Raw genomic sequence first — 15,790 nt, forward strand, 5'->3', positions numbered from 1 at the left:
GACCTGGCATTCTTGTTGGCATCTGCTCGGAGCATTTTCACAGCCACCAGGACAGGCTGGTTGGCACTGACATCTAGGGCAAAATCTTTGTCTTTGAACTTTTCCATTCCCTCCACTTCACAGAGATGAACCTAGACAAAAGTCATCTAGTCTCAGCATCATCATTTCTCCTGAAGATGTCTCAGTACTCTTGCTGGGCATTTCCTGGAGATAAACTAACTCTTACAACTCAGGCAAAATAATCAAAAGGCCAATAAGAAGCTATGTGTAGCATATCTTTGACTCAAATAATTGATTTTTTTTAATGGTAAGCTAATGTGATATGTTACTGCTTTATAAAAAATATACATTGGTTGGAATATTAAATATGTGAATGAATCTATAACTATTTTAGTACAGCTATAAAATACAGTATTATTTTATTATACTATAAAATGTCATCTTGTATAAATGCTTCAACTTTGATTCAAGGGAGTATGGCTATAAGATTGCACAAAACATAAGGTATTTTATTCTCTAAGGTAATCCCTTAGGATGGAATTAACATTATCGGGAACAACTACGTGTCAATAACAGTATAACAAGCCTGCATTTTCAACTCAGGAGACAGAATGAGTGGACATAACACCATAAACGAATGCCATGGGCCCTTCTTCCTCCACCACCACCAAACCTTCACAAGGTTAAAGCATGCCACCCATGCTGGAAACCAGTACTATACGCTTAGGAAACCAAGTTACATTTGGAGTTTAGATGGTGGTGTTGAAGAACTTCTGTTGCCACTTAAATCATTGCTTTGAATTCTCGGAAGGCTCATGTGACTGTTGTAAGAATGAAAAGTCAAATATTACATGCATCACTCTGAGGGCAATTGAGAAGAGTGTTCTCCTTATCTTGGTTAGTGATTTATTCCCTAGTGGCTGATTCTGGGACTAAAAGCAGGGGCGAGGTTGTTTTTGACCATTTTACATGTAACTCCCATTAAAATGGAAAAAAACAAAGTGGCTATCCAATAGCAGGATGTTCTTGGACAGTTTATAAAAGATGATCACATCTTATGGTCCCCACCCTCTGTAACCTACTGTAAAATATTTAGAAAATATTGGATGATTTTAGGATCTCTAAGTCTAGTGACTTTCCTGCCTTAAAAACTCTTGTATAGAAATCAGAATTCCCAGGAATTCCACAGCTATTTGACAAAGATGAGACTGACCCAATACTAGTTTTCTAGAGTAGGGGTCCCCACCTCCAGGAATGTGTATATGATCTAAAGGTGGAGCTGATATAATAGTAATAGAAACAAAGTACACAATAAATGTAATACACTTGGGATTTGGAGATGCCAACGCCACCCCCTCCCCCAGTCCATGGAAAACTGTCTTCCATGACACCTGGTGCCCAAACTGTTGGGGACCGCTATAGAGGACAACACGAGGAGAGATGGCCGGAGGACACGTCCCACATGAGTCCACTCCGGATGGGCCACTTTGCCCTACACATCATTTTTATTCAACTACTTCCTCTGAACTGCCAAGGACTGGAGACTCCACTCCAAGAATCAGCTCACCTCCCCAAACTGGCCTTCACCCAGCTTCTCCTTGAATGTTAAGAGCTTTCTGGGGAACTCTTCCACAGCCACATCTTTTCCGGAGAGCAGGTCCATGGTAACGGCAGGCACAGAGTAGGTGTTTCCTCCAGTCACCCCCTGGAGGTTCACAATGTCAGCCTCTGCGTAGTGGGGCACACCCTCGGGCCCACTGGGCTGGACTGGCTTCACAACGCCACTGCAGCCTGGGAAGACAAGGACAATGAGCTTCATCCCATGGAGCATTTTTGGAGATCTCTTTAAGAAAGAAAATCTGACAGGAAGGCTAAAACATGTAGCCAATTCATGTTAATGTATGGCAAAAACCATCACAATATTGTAAAGTAATTATCTTCCAATTACAATACAGTAAAAAAACAAAAATAAAGCCCCCAGTCTAACCTAGGCTGTGACATTATTACTTGGACAAAGGTTCCTCTAGAGACTTCCTTATGGCCTCCAGAATACAGGTCACCATTTTATCTCGTACCCTTCTCCTCATGCTACATGATCATTAACAATCTCCTTGACTAAACTTATGGAATTGCAGTGAAGCTCTAGGAAGGCTGGCTATACTAGTTAGGGCAGGAGTATTAAAGTTTTAGGATTTAACAGCATATTTTCTTAATTTTAAGATATGATCACTGATGTAAACAACCTATTTTGGGGATTTAAAACTTTGATTAAATTTATATGATCTAGCTTAAGACAGCCTAACTTTAAAACACATTAAAATACGAGGAGAAATATTTTAGCCTTCAGGAAGTAGGTAAGCTACTTAGGCTCGGCCTAAAAAAAGAATTATATCTCTTTTCTTGTTATCTCTGTGAAAGTCCCGTATTTCAATATGCTCCATCAAAGTTTGCTATCCACTGAGTGGTAAATATAAAGAAATCTTTCTATAAAGAAAGCTGAACACCAAAGAATTGATGCTTTTGAACTGTGAGGTTGGAGAAGACTCTTGAGAGTCCCTTGGACTGCAAGGAGATCCAACCAGTCCATCCTAAAGGAAATCAGTCCTGAATATTCATTGGAAGGACTGATGCTGTAGCTGAAACTCCAATACTTTGGCCACCTGACGTGAAGAACTGACTCATTGGAAAAGACCATGATGCTGGGAAAGACGGAAGGCAGGAGGAGAAGAGGATGACAGAGGATGAGATGGTTGGATGGCATCACCAACTTCATAGACATGAGTTTGTGCAAGCTTTGGGAGTTGGTGATGGACAGGGAAGCCTGGCATGCTGCAGTCCATGGGGTCGCAAAGAGTCAGACACGAGTGAGCTACTGAACTGAACTGAACTAAACTGAGTGGTAAATACACATTAGTGTCCTTTCTTCCTTTGGAAAGACTCCCTTGAAAAGCCTCTGCCCTCGTGGTCAGTCCTGCTACTTTTCCAGTGACCTCTCTCCTGAACACCATCAGTCCTCTCCTATTGACGTGGGTCACCTTTGGTTGCTGATATTATGGAAAGAAAACTTGCTCTTAGTCTCAGCAATGACCCTAGCATTCCTTCTGATGTCACTCTGCAGCCCTTTTAAAAAACACTGGGATGGGAATCAATTGGCACCATTTACCAAAGCAATGCTTTTACTGAGAGAAGGCAAGAGATATTTACTTTTGTAATAAAATCATATATGAGTCTAATAAATCATTCACTAAAGAAAAATGAACAAAAATTAAATAACACGATTATCTGTGCTTAGTCTCTCCGTCATGTCCAACTCTTTGCAACCCCATGGACTGTAGCCCACCAGGCTTCTCTGTCCATGGGGATTCTCCAGGCAAGAATACTGGAGTGGGTTGCCATGTCCTTCTCCAGGGGATCTTCCCTACCTAGGGATCAAACCCAGGTCTCTCACATTGCAGGCGGATTCTTTACTGTCTGTACCACCAGGGACGCCCAGCACAATTATCTAGGTGACTAAAAACTGGGGATTCTAGGATGTCTTTAGCTTCATTGTTTTTTCTTCAAGTTTGATTCTAGTCCTGAATTTACCCCTATTGGTGTTTGATATTGAGTAAGTACCTTATCTGAGTCTTCTTACTTTCCTCTTATGAAAAAAGAGAAGGTTGGACTAGTTGGGCTGTTTAAGTTCGTCCGGTGTTAACACTTGAGTAACACATTTTATCTATTTTCTTCTTCTAACATGTGGGGCCTTCCAAACATCTGCTATTATTAGTAGCAGAGGAGAGATGCTCAAATTTGCATAGGAGTAGCAGCAGACCAAGTCTAGAAAAACAGTGTGGACTTCCCAGGAGAAGGTGGACTTCTCTAGGCTAAACTAGACTTGGTTGAGCAGGAGTAATTGTGTCACACCTTCATAAACTTTGTCCCTCAATTCTCTGCCCATCACCTCATCCTCACCTGACTCTTCCTCCCCTGGAGCAAATTCTGGAAGTTTTCGTATCAGCCTGGATGGCTCCTGGTAGTCAGGGCGGAGTGGAAAGATGCGATCATAAGTGGAGTTGGACTCCTGCTCACTTGGTGATGAGGAGCGGTTATTGTTGAACATGCTGGATTCGCTGGGCAGGGAAAGGCTGACTGTCATTTCATCATCCAGCATCCTCCGGGAAGCCTAAAGGAGAAGGGGAGAAAGGCATGTTGGCACAAAAGAAATCATCACTCCCTCCTCTTCTTAAATCCAGCTCTTCCACTCAGATGAAAATAATTCTTTAATACTCAAACTCCAGAAGCAATGCAAGTGACAGGGATACAGCCTGGTTCCACAAATACCTACACTGTAGAAATCTAGAAAAATCTTTCATTTCATCAAGGAAGAATTTGACTTCCAAATATCTACACTGCCAACATTCATTAACTCCCATTGAAGTACTTATAAGCATCATTCACATGACACTGTAGGAACCTATCAATAACCAATCAAAGAATGTTAATCTTAGCATTTTCAGCCAGTCAGTTCAGTCGCTCAGTCATGTAGGACTCTGTGACCCCATGAATTGCAGCACGCTGGGCCTCCCTGTCCATCACCACCTCCCGGAGTTCACTCAAACTCACGTCCATCGAGTCGGTGATGACAAGTTCTATTAAATAATGAGTTTTCCTGACACCATTCAACCACTTGATTTCATGTAGATATAAATTAAAATGCTCATGAACACAACAAATGTGTTGTAATATGATGAATCTGCACTTCACCTGATCACTCTGGCATTGTATGTTGGAGTAATACTCTCTTTATCCTGCCTTTCTACTAACCAAAAATAAAATGACTACAAAATAGGAAAGGAAAGCCCTACATGTCCAGGGATACTGAGATGAATTATACCTCTGTGTGTGTGTGTGTGTGTGTGTTAGTAGCTCAGTCATGTCCCACTCTCTGTGACTCCCTGAACTGTAGCCCACCAGGCTCCTCTGTCCATGGAATTCTCCAGGCAAGAATACTGGAGTGGGTTCCCATTCCCTTCTCCAGGGCATCTTCTCAACCTAGTGATTAAACCCAGGTCTCCTGCATTGAAGGCAGATTCTTTACCATTTGAGCCACCAGGGAAGCCCAAATTATACCTAACACAGGAATAAGAAGAATTAAACAGCTAATTGTTCTTGCATTCCATCTAATATGGCCTGCCTGCTCCTTCAAAATGAACTCTCATAATCTAAATATATGTGACTCTTTAGATTTAAACACGTGAAATGTTCTACTCCAGCAAACACACCTTGGGTGCACAATGGAGAAATTGAGATGTCTGCTCCATAAGCTAGGCTGATAGGTCCTCAAAAATGAGTGTGGAGCCCATCACATGTAGGTACTCAATAAATATGGGTTGACTCTCTCTAAGAGAGAATTGAAGACACCTTTATAAGTATCCTGCAAATAACACTGTAGCATAAAGCTACCTTGAGTAATGTATTGGGAATATAAATATATGCTTAAGGGTCTTCTACAAAAAAATCCTTTCCTCAAGGAGAAATCCTGTGTTATTCCAGAGTGTTTTTAAGTTTTCTCACTCAGGATGTACAGGGATAGAAAGAATTTCTTGAAGGACCAAGTTAAATATTCAAGGGCAAAATGTTTAGTCTCCCTTTTACCTAGAGAGTCTCCAGCCCCAAATTCCTCTCCCAGACCCTGAATATATTCCAGTAGGTTTCAGAAGAAAGACTCAGAGAAGAGTGGTAAATTCTGGTGCAGAGAAAAATAGCTCACAGAATAGAGAACACAGACTCTCCCCCTAAACTAAAAAAATGCAGTCATAACAGACTGTTCAATAAGAGCACAGCATCAAGCTTTCCAATGAATCTTCAGACCACCAGCTTCTTCCACCACCACTCTTTGCTAGCCTTCTCCCTGGAATCTAGATACTCAGTGTGTTTCAGCATTCCAAAAGAAGAAAGGTTTTGGTGTTGCCTCGTGCCAGTGCGTGAGCTCTCTGTGGATTCTACCTTTCAGCCTTCAGTCACTATTTATGGATTGAAAGCTTTAATTTACTCAAAGTATGTTCAGACTCATGATAGAAGTCCCTGTGGGAAGCAAAGAGATCCTCTCTTCTGTGAAATATTCCTGCCTAAAAACCCTAAAGTAAACTTCAGTCTTTCAGGGCCTAAGTGTGTAACAGCTCAGAAGGAATTGCAGGCTGCTTGTCTGGGTCATTCCCTTCACTTCTCTGATATTAGTCCCTTCCTCTTGTTCCACACAGAAGGTTCCAGTCCATTCACCCCTTCTGGTATGTACTCCACAGAGGCACTAGTCTCCTCTGAGAGCCCATCTCCAAACACAGAAGCTATGAACACAATCAGGCATTATTACCCTCCCTCCCGGTCCCAGCCCTCAATGGGCACTTCAAAGTCTCACAACCCAGAGCACCTGTGACCTGTCACAGTCCACATCCATTTGAGCTCATTGACCAGGGACAATGTCCATGGCGAAAGGTGGAAACACTTTATCATCAGCAAACTCAAAGAATATCACACACTTCACAACAGTGCCCAGAGTTGCTATCTGGTCTAAAAAAAAAAAAACAAAAGAAGTCATAGATAATCTACCCGTGCATGTGTGCTAAGTCGCTTCAGTCATGTCCAACTCTGTAACCCTATGGACTGTAACCAGCCAGGCTCCTCTGTCCATGGGATTCTCCAGGCAAGAATACTGGAGTGGGTTGCCATCTCCTTTTTCAGGGTATCTCCCTGACCCAGGGATGGAGCCCACATCTGCTTATGTCTCCTGCATCGGCAGGCAGAGTCTTTACCACTAGCGCCATTGGGAAGCCCCAATCTACCCGTGGAGGAATGTATATAGTTTAGAAGAAAAGAAGTCAACAAATGTCAAGACTGGAACAACAAATTTCAACTGGAACCAGCATAAAAAACAGGATATTAATGGCACTGAGAACTTCACATTTTTTAACCAGAAAAACAGTTAAATATAACTACTATGCCCAACTCACCATTATTCAATGAGGTTCAAGTAAAATCATGGAAAAAGTCTCTGTAGACTGTCAAGTGTTAGACAAATGTAGTAGAAATTATACAGATCACTTGGCCTAGACAAAATGAATCTGAGGAGGCATTCAGAGGATGTATAGCCATAACATTCAAGTACAAAAAGAAGTTGGAATAGAATTGCAAGAAACTTGGCTTGGATATTAATGATGTTGGATATTTTTCTACACACACACACCAAAAAACAAGCAAGCAATAAAAAGAAAAGAAACAGCATTATCAGAAATTTTAGCTAGGTATTAGTTATGCATTAGAATTGCTTGTTTTTAAATTAATTTATTTTAATTGTAGAATAATTACTTTATAATTTTTAAAAATACAGATGCTGACACTCCACCCAAAACCCAGTGAATCAGAATCTTCCAGGAAGATGCCTAAATGCGTTGGGAAGGAAAAAAAAGTTTTTGAGTTCTCTAGGGAGGTTTCAAAATCTCCATCCTAAAAATGAAAAACTGGACTTAGCTTATTCTTTTCTGACCCTTTCAGCCCTAGCTTTTCTATTCCTATGCCTCTTGATTATCTTTCTAACCATTTACATCGTTTTGTGATTTGCCTCTTACTCCCAGGGTAAGAGCAGCACAGGAAAGTACGGAGTAGTTTCCTATGTCATGATTGTTCTGCACTTCCTCACCTTCTCCAGCATTTTCTGCCAGAACTGCCTCCAAAGGATGATGACAATGATGGCCAAGAGAATGAAGATGATGGCTACCAAGCAGCCAATCAGGATTCGAGTATTGCTGTCATCAACTTTAAGCATTGGATCTGTAACCAGGAAAGGAAAGATGAAGAGTATTATTATCTCACAAGGCAAGAAAAGGCTTGGACCAGAGACAAGAAGGCAGAACTTGCTCCTTCAGGATCATTCCACAATATGTCACCTTAACACTTGGTATTGCTACTCTTGTATTACTTCGCTCCTATATCCTACAGTCCACATCCATGGGACAGTAGCCTCCTCCTCATCATGTATTAGACTGGATAATGGAGAGGCTTTCCATTCTTCCTAAAAGTTTGCTGCTTCATACCATGGCTTGGGTCTGCTGGCCTCTAATCTCACCTCATGTAAACCAGGTGAAGAACCAGTTTCACTGTGATTTCTTTGAGACATGCCAGGGTAGCTGAGAGTCCTCTTTGGACTTTACACTATGATTATGTATTTCCCAGATTACTGACTTATACAGCCAGTGGCTGTCTGAAGCAATGGATACATTTGTCCATATTTCCCTGCAATTGGAGAGACTAGCTTTTGGTTCCATAGTCTTCCATTCTTTCCTTGAGATCCCTACAGTGGGTCTCACCTAGACACATCCCCATCCCTGTTTTTGCTCCACGTGTCCCAAACTTCCAAGAAGCTGTTGGGACAACTCAAGACTCAGCCTCAGCTGAAGAAGCACATGGACCAGCAGGGAAGGGAGTGAGTTTGGGCCATTAACTTTGGATGTGGACTGTCCTATCTTTCCAGAGCTACTCTTCCAAGGACACCTTGTATCAAGCCTCCTACACAGTCAGGCCTTTGCACATCTCCACTCTTCTTCATCCTCTGGAAGGTCTCCTCAACTTAATTTTTATAGCGAAGAATTCCATAACACATACCATAGGTTGTGGGGGCCACAGGCGAGGTGGGCAGGGCTCCGGAGTTGTTGTACATTGCAGCATCTGTTATAAAACAAGGGTGAGTCAGAGCTCAAGGGAAGAAGACAGCTAGGTAGTGGTTTTTCTGAAGGTAGGCTCTAAGCTAGTACTTTGTGAAATCAATTTACTGGATTAGAAATGAAATCATATATTATTAATAAATAAATAATATTACCATTCATCTCAACAGCAAGGGCAACTTTTCTTTTGTAAGTATCATGATATTAAAACCTTTAAGAAAGAATGATCAGAGGGCTGTGACCACACATTATCATAAAGCATGCACAGGAAGTGAGACCCAAGTTCAGTAAAATACAGAGAGAATATAATGAGTTAGAGACATGGAACAGACATGGCGCTGAAGATGATCTTTCCTTCAAGGAAATTAAATTAATTGAACTCCTTTGTTTACTAAAGAGTTTTCATTATGTTTCATTGTCCTAGACTTTTAATTTACAAATTAAGCCTTCGTCCTTATAGATAAATTAGAGCAGGGGTCCCCAACCTCCAGGGTCTAACACTGGATGATCTGAGGTGGAGTTGATGTAATAACAGTAGAAACAAAGCACACAATAAATGTATGTGCTCGAACTATCCTGAAACTACCACCCCTCTCCACCCCGTCGGTGGAAAAATTGTCTTCCACGAAACTGGTCCCTGGTGCCAAAAATGTTGGGAACTACTGAGTTAAATTATCCTTTACTGTGATCCTGAAGCTTCTAAGACTAGATCCCCAAAGTGTATTTGACAGATTGATGTTGGTAACTTATATTTCACTCTGATTTGTCTAATAAAGAGGGGAAGAATGAAAATACTCACTTCCCATTCAAAAGAGATTCTCTCCCCAAAACCTAATTTTTCTTCTTATTAGCATTATGATATAAATAAAGTACCTGGCACCCACCTGTACTTTTCTGAATTGGATTCTCAGGCTTCAGTGAAAACTAATATTATCATGACATTAAAGTTCCAGATATTTCAGCAGTCAAAAACTATGTAACTATAGTTACATAGCTACAACTATTTTAAGTCTTTTTGGCAGACTTCTAAAAGTGTCTTCTTTAATGTTAATGAGAATATACACAGCAGACATAAGTAACATGTTGGTCTGATTTGAGTTTACACGGGACGTATTTAATCACTTACTGAGAATATTTTTTCAAAATTGTATTCTTATCAAGAAAATATAAAAAAGATATGAATACACTTTCTGTGATTTTATGCCACAAACACCACTGTTTAGATCATTTAATATGAAACAATTGCACTGACACACTTGTTCCATTTTCCTTTCAGAAATACAAGTTTGAGATGACTTAAAACTGATCATTCATGATGTTCTAAAATTCTTTGGTCATTAAGTTAGCAAAATATGCTTTATATTAATTCCTGAAGCAAACATTTCAAGTCTCCTGCAGAAACTCTGAGGATGGTGGAAACCTACTGTCTCCTAATTAACACTTAGAACATTAAGTAACACTGATTTTGAACATTTAAATTTCTTCCCTCAATAAATACTTTATAAAATAATGAATCCACTTACTCTTAGATTAAATTTTTAAAACAGAAGGTATTGAGGCACCAAACCTCTTTTTCTAAATATGTACTGTATTTCCTTATCAATACATCTTAATTAGCAAAACATCTTAAAATTTTTTTCTTTTAAAAATCAAATTAGGAAGTATGGGATCTTCTGGTTTATTTTTAGTCTTCCCTCTTCTCTGATGTCATTTTTTTGCCTATATTCTTCTTCCAGGCCTAGTATAAAGTCTCGCTCCTTTGTCCATTACAAATCCACTCTCTAGTGACCTCTCTCCTTCTGACCTTATTGTTGGTCACCACTTTGAACATCTTATGAAAAAAAAATCATTATCTAGGTTTTAAATCCTCATCTGAACTGTGATGATATAGACAGTGTCCTAAACGGCTTTTAACGTTTCATGATTTGATGCAGTCCATATTGGCAACTTTGTGGTCTCTAAATACCATTCCCCAATAAAAGGAACCAAGATCAATTGAGGAAATGTGATTCTACATCTGGGGCAACGAATGCTCAAAATAAGCTTGGGACATCTTGTTCTTTTAAATAGTAAAACAGCTATCAAAAACTTATAGGATCCAATTCAAAGTAGACAGAGCCAGCTTAAAGGCATGTGTTCTGGTCAAATGCAGGCAATCCAAGTATTAAAAAGAATATTATTTGCAACACACACCAAATTTATAAAAACCAATGAATGCATAATAATACTAAGAAACATAACAAGGATGAAAATCAAAACAAAATCTATTCAACACCACTGAAAGTTGCTAAAGGTTGCATTAACTCATTACTCTGAAAATTGATGAAAAAAATTAATCACGTATCCTGCCCTTGCAATGCAAACTATATTTCAGGGTTAACAAGTATATGGGGAATAGTTCTCATATTCAGAATAAATTCAGCTAATAAATGCAAAAGGAACAAAAGAATTAGAAAATCACCAGTCAACAACTCCTAATGAAATAATTTAAGCAGTGGTCATCAATGGAGGGTGACGTCTAAGGAGAAAGATTGTGGGGAACTTTTATGTGAAAGAAAAACCACCTGAGCCCAAGATCAATCTTAGCATCACTAAAAGTGAGGAAGTCTAACATAACATCTCCATGATGAGATTCAACATAAAGTACACAATAATATCTATGAAAAATCCTTAGCAAAAACAAATATTGAATTTGAATCAAATTCACCTGTAAATATAACCTCCAGTCAACAAGACGACAGAGGATGTAAGTTACAGTAAAATGACACCATGGAAAGCAATCAGTTAATCCAGAATGGAATTGTTTTTTAATTTATTCTTTAGATTAAAAGAGATACAACCTAGCAATGTAATAAAGGAAATACACCAGGAGGGGCTTATTAGTAGGATCCTAATTCATTCAAGCCCACTGTTGTTAAGACATTATTAGACAATCAAGGATACATGAGTGTGGGTTGGCTATTACATTAAGGAATTAGTTATTAATAAATGTTGTTACAATACATTGTTATGAAGATAATGTTATCTTCTCAGGTGTATTCTAAAATTTTATTATTGAAATTCAAATAACATCTCAGATTTGCTTCAAAGCTCTATAGCAAGAAGGGAGGAATAAATGAAACAAGGATGACCAAAAAATCAACGATTAGTAAAGCTAAGTGATGGATGGAGGCTGATTGTTCTCTTTAGTGTATATTTAGACATCTTCATTTAAAGACTTTAATAGTGCTTAGGTTTGCTTTCCCTTAACTGGTTTGATTTACATTAAAGTTTTAACACATTGTACTCATTTTCTTTCTTTTTTTTTTTTAGACAAATATGAGTGAGAGCCAAGTAAACATTCTGTCCACTTCCACAGTCTCGTCTCTGCCCTTCCACAACCAAATTAGTGGCGAAAAAGATTCTATCTACCCATGAGACGCCACTTGGATAACTTTTTTCTTCTCAGAGACCCACCAATGAGAAGCTCTGGACACTGCCTTCCTCCTTCACCACCCTGCTCCCACTTCCCTAAGGGCCATCCAAGCTCCCAACCTGATTGGAAGGTGATCTCACTGAACATCATCCAGGTGTCAGCAAAATGGTATTGGCACTTGATGGCACTGGCCATGCGGTGGTGGAGGGGCACAGTGACGAAGCGAGCACTGGGGTTGACGTCATCCAGCACCAGCGGGAAGGAGACGGCGTTAGGTTCCCATTCATTGGCTTCAGAGCGGAAGTAGCACTGGACCTCCTTAAAAATCTTCACACCCTTAGCAAACATGTTGTTGCAGTGGACCTGGCCGAGAAAGAGGCATGGAGTGACAGCTTGACCCTGCTGGCTGGCACTGGGGACACAGTGCAAGCTCACCCAGTAAGACCTTAGACTTGTCAAATTTCTCTGAGCACCACCCTTGGTGAATACTTGATGCTCTGCAGTAATGCATTTTTCCCTTCTAGGAACCTCACAGTGGCACTGGAACATTGCTCTGACTTTACAAAACCTAGGCTGCTACTCTAGCCACCTTTATACAATTGTGCTCCCCTCGCCATCTTGCTGCACACTGCTGGGAGAGGCATCCTCATCTGTTAAACGAGGGCTGGACCAGCCTCCTCTCAGCTCCTTCCTTGCCCTTAACACTTGCTGGTCTCTCACCACTCCAATCCTCTCAACCATGGTTGCTATCTACGCAGAATCAACCTATTCTGAACAACTTTCTCCTAGGTACATTTCCAAAGTTAATCCACTCCTTTCAACGAGTTTAGATGAGAACCCTGAAATAACATGCTATCCAATACAATTTCATCTTTCTCTTTAGAAATCTCATTTTGACTGTCAGACACACTAGCATTTGTCAGCCAGAGACACAAGACTTAATTATCTCTCAATTAAATTCATTTTGGTAAAGCCATTCTGATGAATGCATTAAATCTTCATCATAGATACTTTCTGAGATGAGAAAAGAAAGTCTTTGGGAAGGTAGCTTGTACCCTCTTGCCCGCTGCCATGACTCTCTCACCAGGGTATTTGTATGGCTTTTAAGGGTCATCAGGAAGAAGGATTCCACAACAGTTCTTCTGTAGCACCTTGCTGTGAGTAACATCCCTCAAAAGCAGAATGTCCATGATTGTAACTAAGTCAAGTCTCTGGTGGTAGTTCAGTAACATTACCTCAGGCTCAGTCCATTGTAGAAAATGGAGCTTTGCTGGTCACTCTCCCCTGAATTTAAAGACTTTAGGTTGGAAAAGCATCATTGTAATTTTTGGAATATATTTGTTATTTCAATTTTATGTCTTGCTTAGTCCCTGAATTGTAACCCTTCAATACCGTCCTCTGGTTTCTGGGTAATCAGTACAACCTAAGTGGCTCAAATGGTAAAGAATTTGCCTGCAATGCAGATCTCGGTTTGATCCCTGGGTTGGGGAGATCCCCTGGAATAGGAAATGGCAACCCATTCCAGTATTCTTGCCTGGAGAATTCCATGGACAGAGGAGCCTGGCGGGCCACAGTCCAAGGAATCACAAAGAGTCGGACACCACTGAGCAACTAGCACTTTCATTTTTTTTAATTCAGAATTTATTTTTAGCTGAAGAAGAAGTAATGATATAGGAATTTAATGACTGGTGAAACAGACCAGAGATATGTGAAAAGAATAAAATCATGAAATATTAGAGTGACTGGAGACTTCAAAAATCTTCTAGTCCAGTTCTCTGTATACTAATTAGGAAACTGACATTTCAAGAGGTTTGACCTTTCTGGGGTCAGTCAACATCAGAACAGGATCTAGAATCGTAGACTGCAGTCCAGCATGCTTTCCATATCCACACCACATGGAAAGGGGGCAAATCACCTCAGATTTCCCATTTGGATTTTCCTCTAAATGTTAATGATGAAAACGTGTTAATATCTTCTTTGGGATGAATTAATAGCTCCAGTCTATTGAACACAAGTAAGTAGAATAAGGCTAAGAACAGAATCAAAGAAATGCCATCTACGGCTTCAATAGATTTTTCAGATGTTTTGAAATCTGTGGAGTGTTGGATAAGTGGTCTGTGGGGAAGACAATAATCTGACCTACAAATGTTTTGGGAATCCTCCTGGAATGCAAATACATAGAACAGGATTTCATTCCCCAATGGACTTAAACACCCATGGCAGATTCATGTTGATGTATGGCAAAACCAATACAATATTGTAAAGTAATTAGCCTCCAATTAAAATAAATAAATTTATATTAAAAAATAAATAAATAAAAATATTTATTTAATAAATAGAAAACATTTTAAAATGCATTTATATATATATATATATTTCAGAATCTCTTTTAATTTTTTTCCTTGTTTGTCTTTTATTTTCATTTTACATTTTTCCAAAGAAAAAGCTCTTGGGTTTACAATAATTTATATAGTTTTCCAGTTTTAATTAATTGGTTTATACATTAATCTTTGATGTTGGAATTAAGTGTCTAGTTCATTTGTTTTATATCTTCCTTTTTTAATAATGAAGAAAATATTCAATACCATGAATTTTATTCAGTGTAGTTTTATATGTATCCCATTTGTTTTGACATATGTAATGTTTTCATTTTCTAAACGCTCTGTGGATTCACATTTCTTCTAAATGCTGTATTTTAACTACAATCAGGGCAGAGAAGGAAATGGGCAGTACTTTGCCTAGGAAGCAAAACTCCTCTCTAGAAGACATTGATGACCTGAAAGTCATCATTACTTTTTGTTTCAGAAAAGTTAAAACAAGGTAGATACCTGTTCAGCCTCTTAGCCTTAAGAGGACCAACCCTGAGTCAGCTCCTGAGAAGTTTCTGGTACCTTCTCATTGCAGAATATGCTTTTGAATAATTTTGACCTGTGATAAACTACACAGGAGTGGCTGGGGACTCAGGAAGATAAAAGTCAATTGAGTTAATATTATAGCTTTATGGGGGTTTTAAAATACATTTTATTATTTGTGGGACTAGAAATTCTCCCAATGATATACAATGAATTGATATGCTTGTTCATAGGTACACATTGGGTATACATCTTATTCACAACACAAATAAATTTTTCTTTGAAGAATACACAGTTTTGCTACCATGCAAATTTCCCTCCTCCCCGCAAAAAAACTTGTGAAGGACAATTTGTTATACACAATTGCACACATGTTTTACAACTGCCAAAGAACCATTCATGAGCAACACACTGGCAGACCAGGTATATTTTTCTGTTCTTATCATATAACTAATAACTATATTATAATCTTTTATACTATTATTATTAATAGTATTAATAATATTATATTATTATTATTATAATAACTATATTATTATCTTTTATAACTATTATAATATTAACTATATTATAATAACTAATTATCCAATTAGGAGATATTATCATCTTAACATGTGAGAGTGATGTAATAGACATGCATTTTCTTTCTGACTCCAGTTTCATGCCAAGAATTAACAAATTTTTATTTACTAGGACAATTTGTTATACACAATTGCACACATGTTTTACAACATGTGTAAAGTCTTAATGGTAAAACAGTTTCCCTTCTTCAGGGTTCCTACATACGTATTTCTGCAAATAGTGTCTTTCCCCACTGAACCTCAAAC

At 39.0% G+C, this 15,790-nt stretch overlaps 1 protein-coding gene across 6 annotated transcripts in view; it reads right to left on the reverse strand.

Moving 5' to 3' along the window:
- DDR2 (discoidin domain receptor tyrosine kinase 2) overlaps positions 1 to 15,790 on the reverse strand; it is a 182,638-nt gene that overhangs the window by 24,744 nt on the left and 142,104 nt on the right. For all 6 annotated transcript variants that reach the window (XM_027527247.1, XM_027527273.1, XM_027527282.1 and 3 more), the window contains 6 exons: positions 12,231 to 12,474; positions 8,638 to 8,700; positions 7,676 to 7,806; positions 3,955 to 4,165; positions 1,568 to 1,791; positions 4 to 131 (listed from right to left, as the gene is read on the reverse strand). In XM_027527247.1, the coding sequence (XP_027383048.1) occupies positions 4 to 131; positions 1,568 to 1,791; positions 3,955 to 4,165; positions 7,676 to 7,806; positions 8,638 to 8,700; positions 12,231 to 12,474 (1,001 nt within the window). The remainder of the gene's footprint in view (positions 1 to 3; positions 132 to 1,567; positions 1,792 to 3,954; positions 4,166 to 7,675; positions 7,807 to 8,637; positions 8,701 to 12,230; positions 12,475 to 15,790) is intronic.

Source organism: Bos indicus x Bos taurus, chromosome 3 (assembly GCF_003369695.1).
Source record: "Bos indicus x Bos taurus breed Angus x Brahman F1 hybrid chromosome 3, Bos_hybrid_MaternalHap_v2.0, whole genome shotgun sequence".
NCBI classification, from domain to species: domain Eukaryota; kingdom Metazoa; phylum Chordata; class Mammalia; order Artiodactyla; family Bovidae; genus Bos; species Bos indicus x Bos taurus.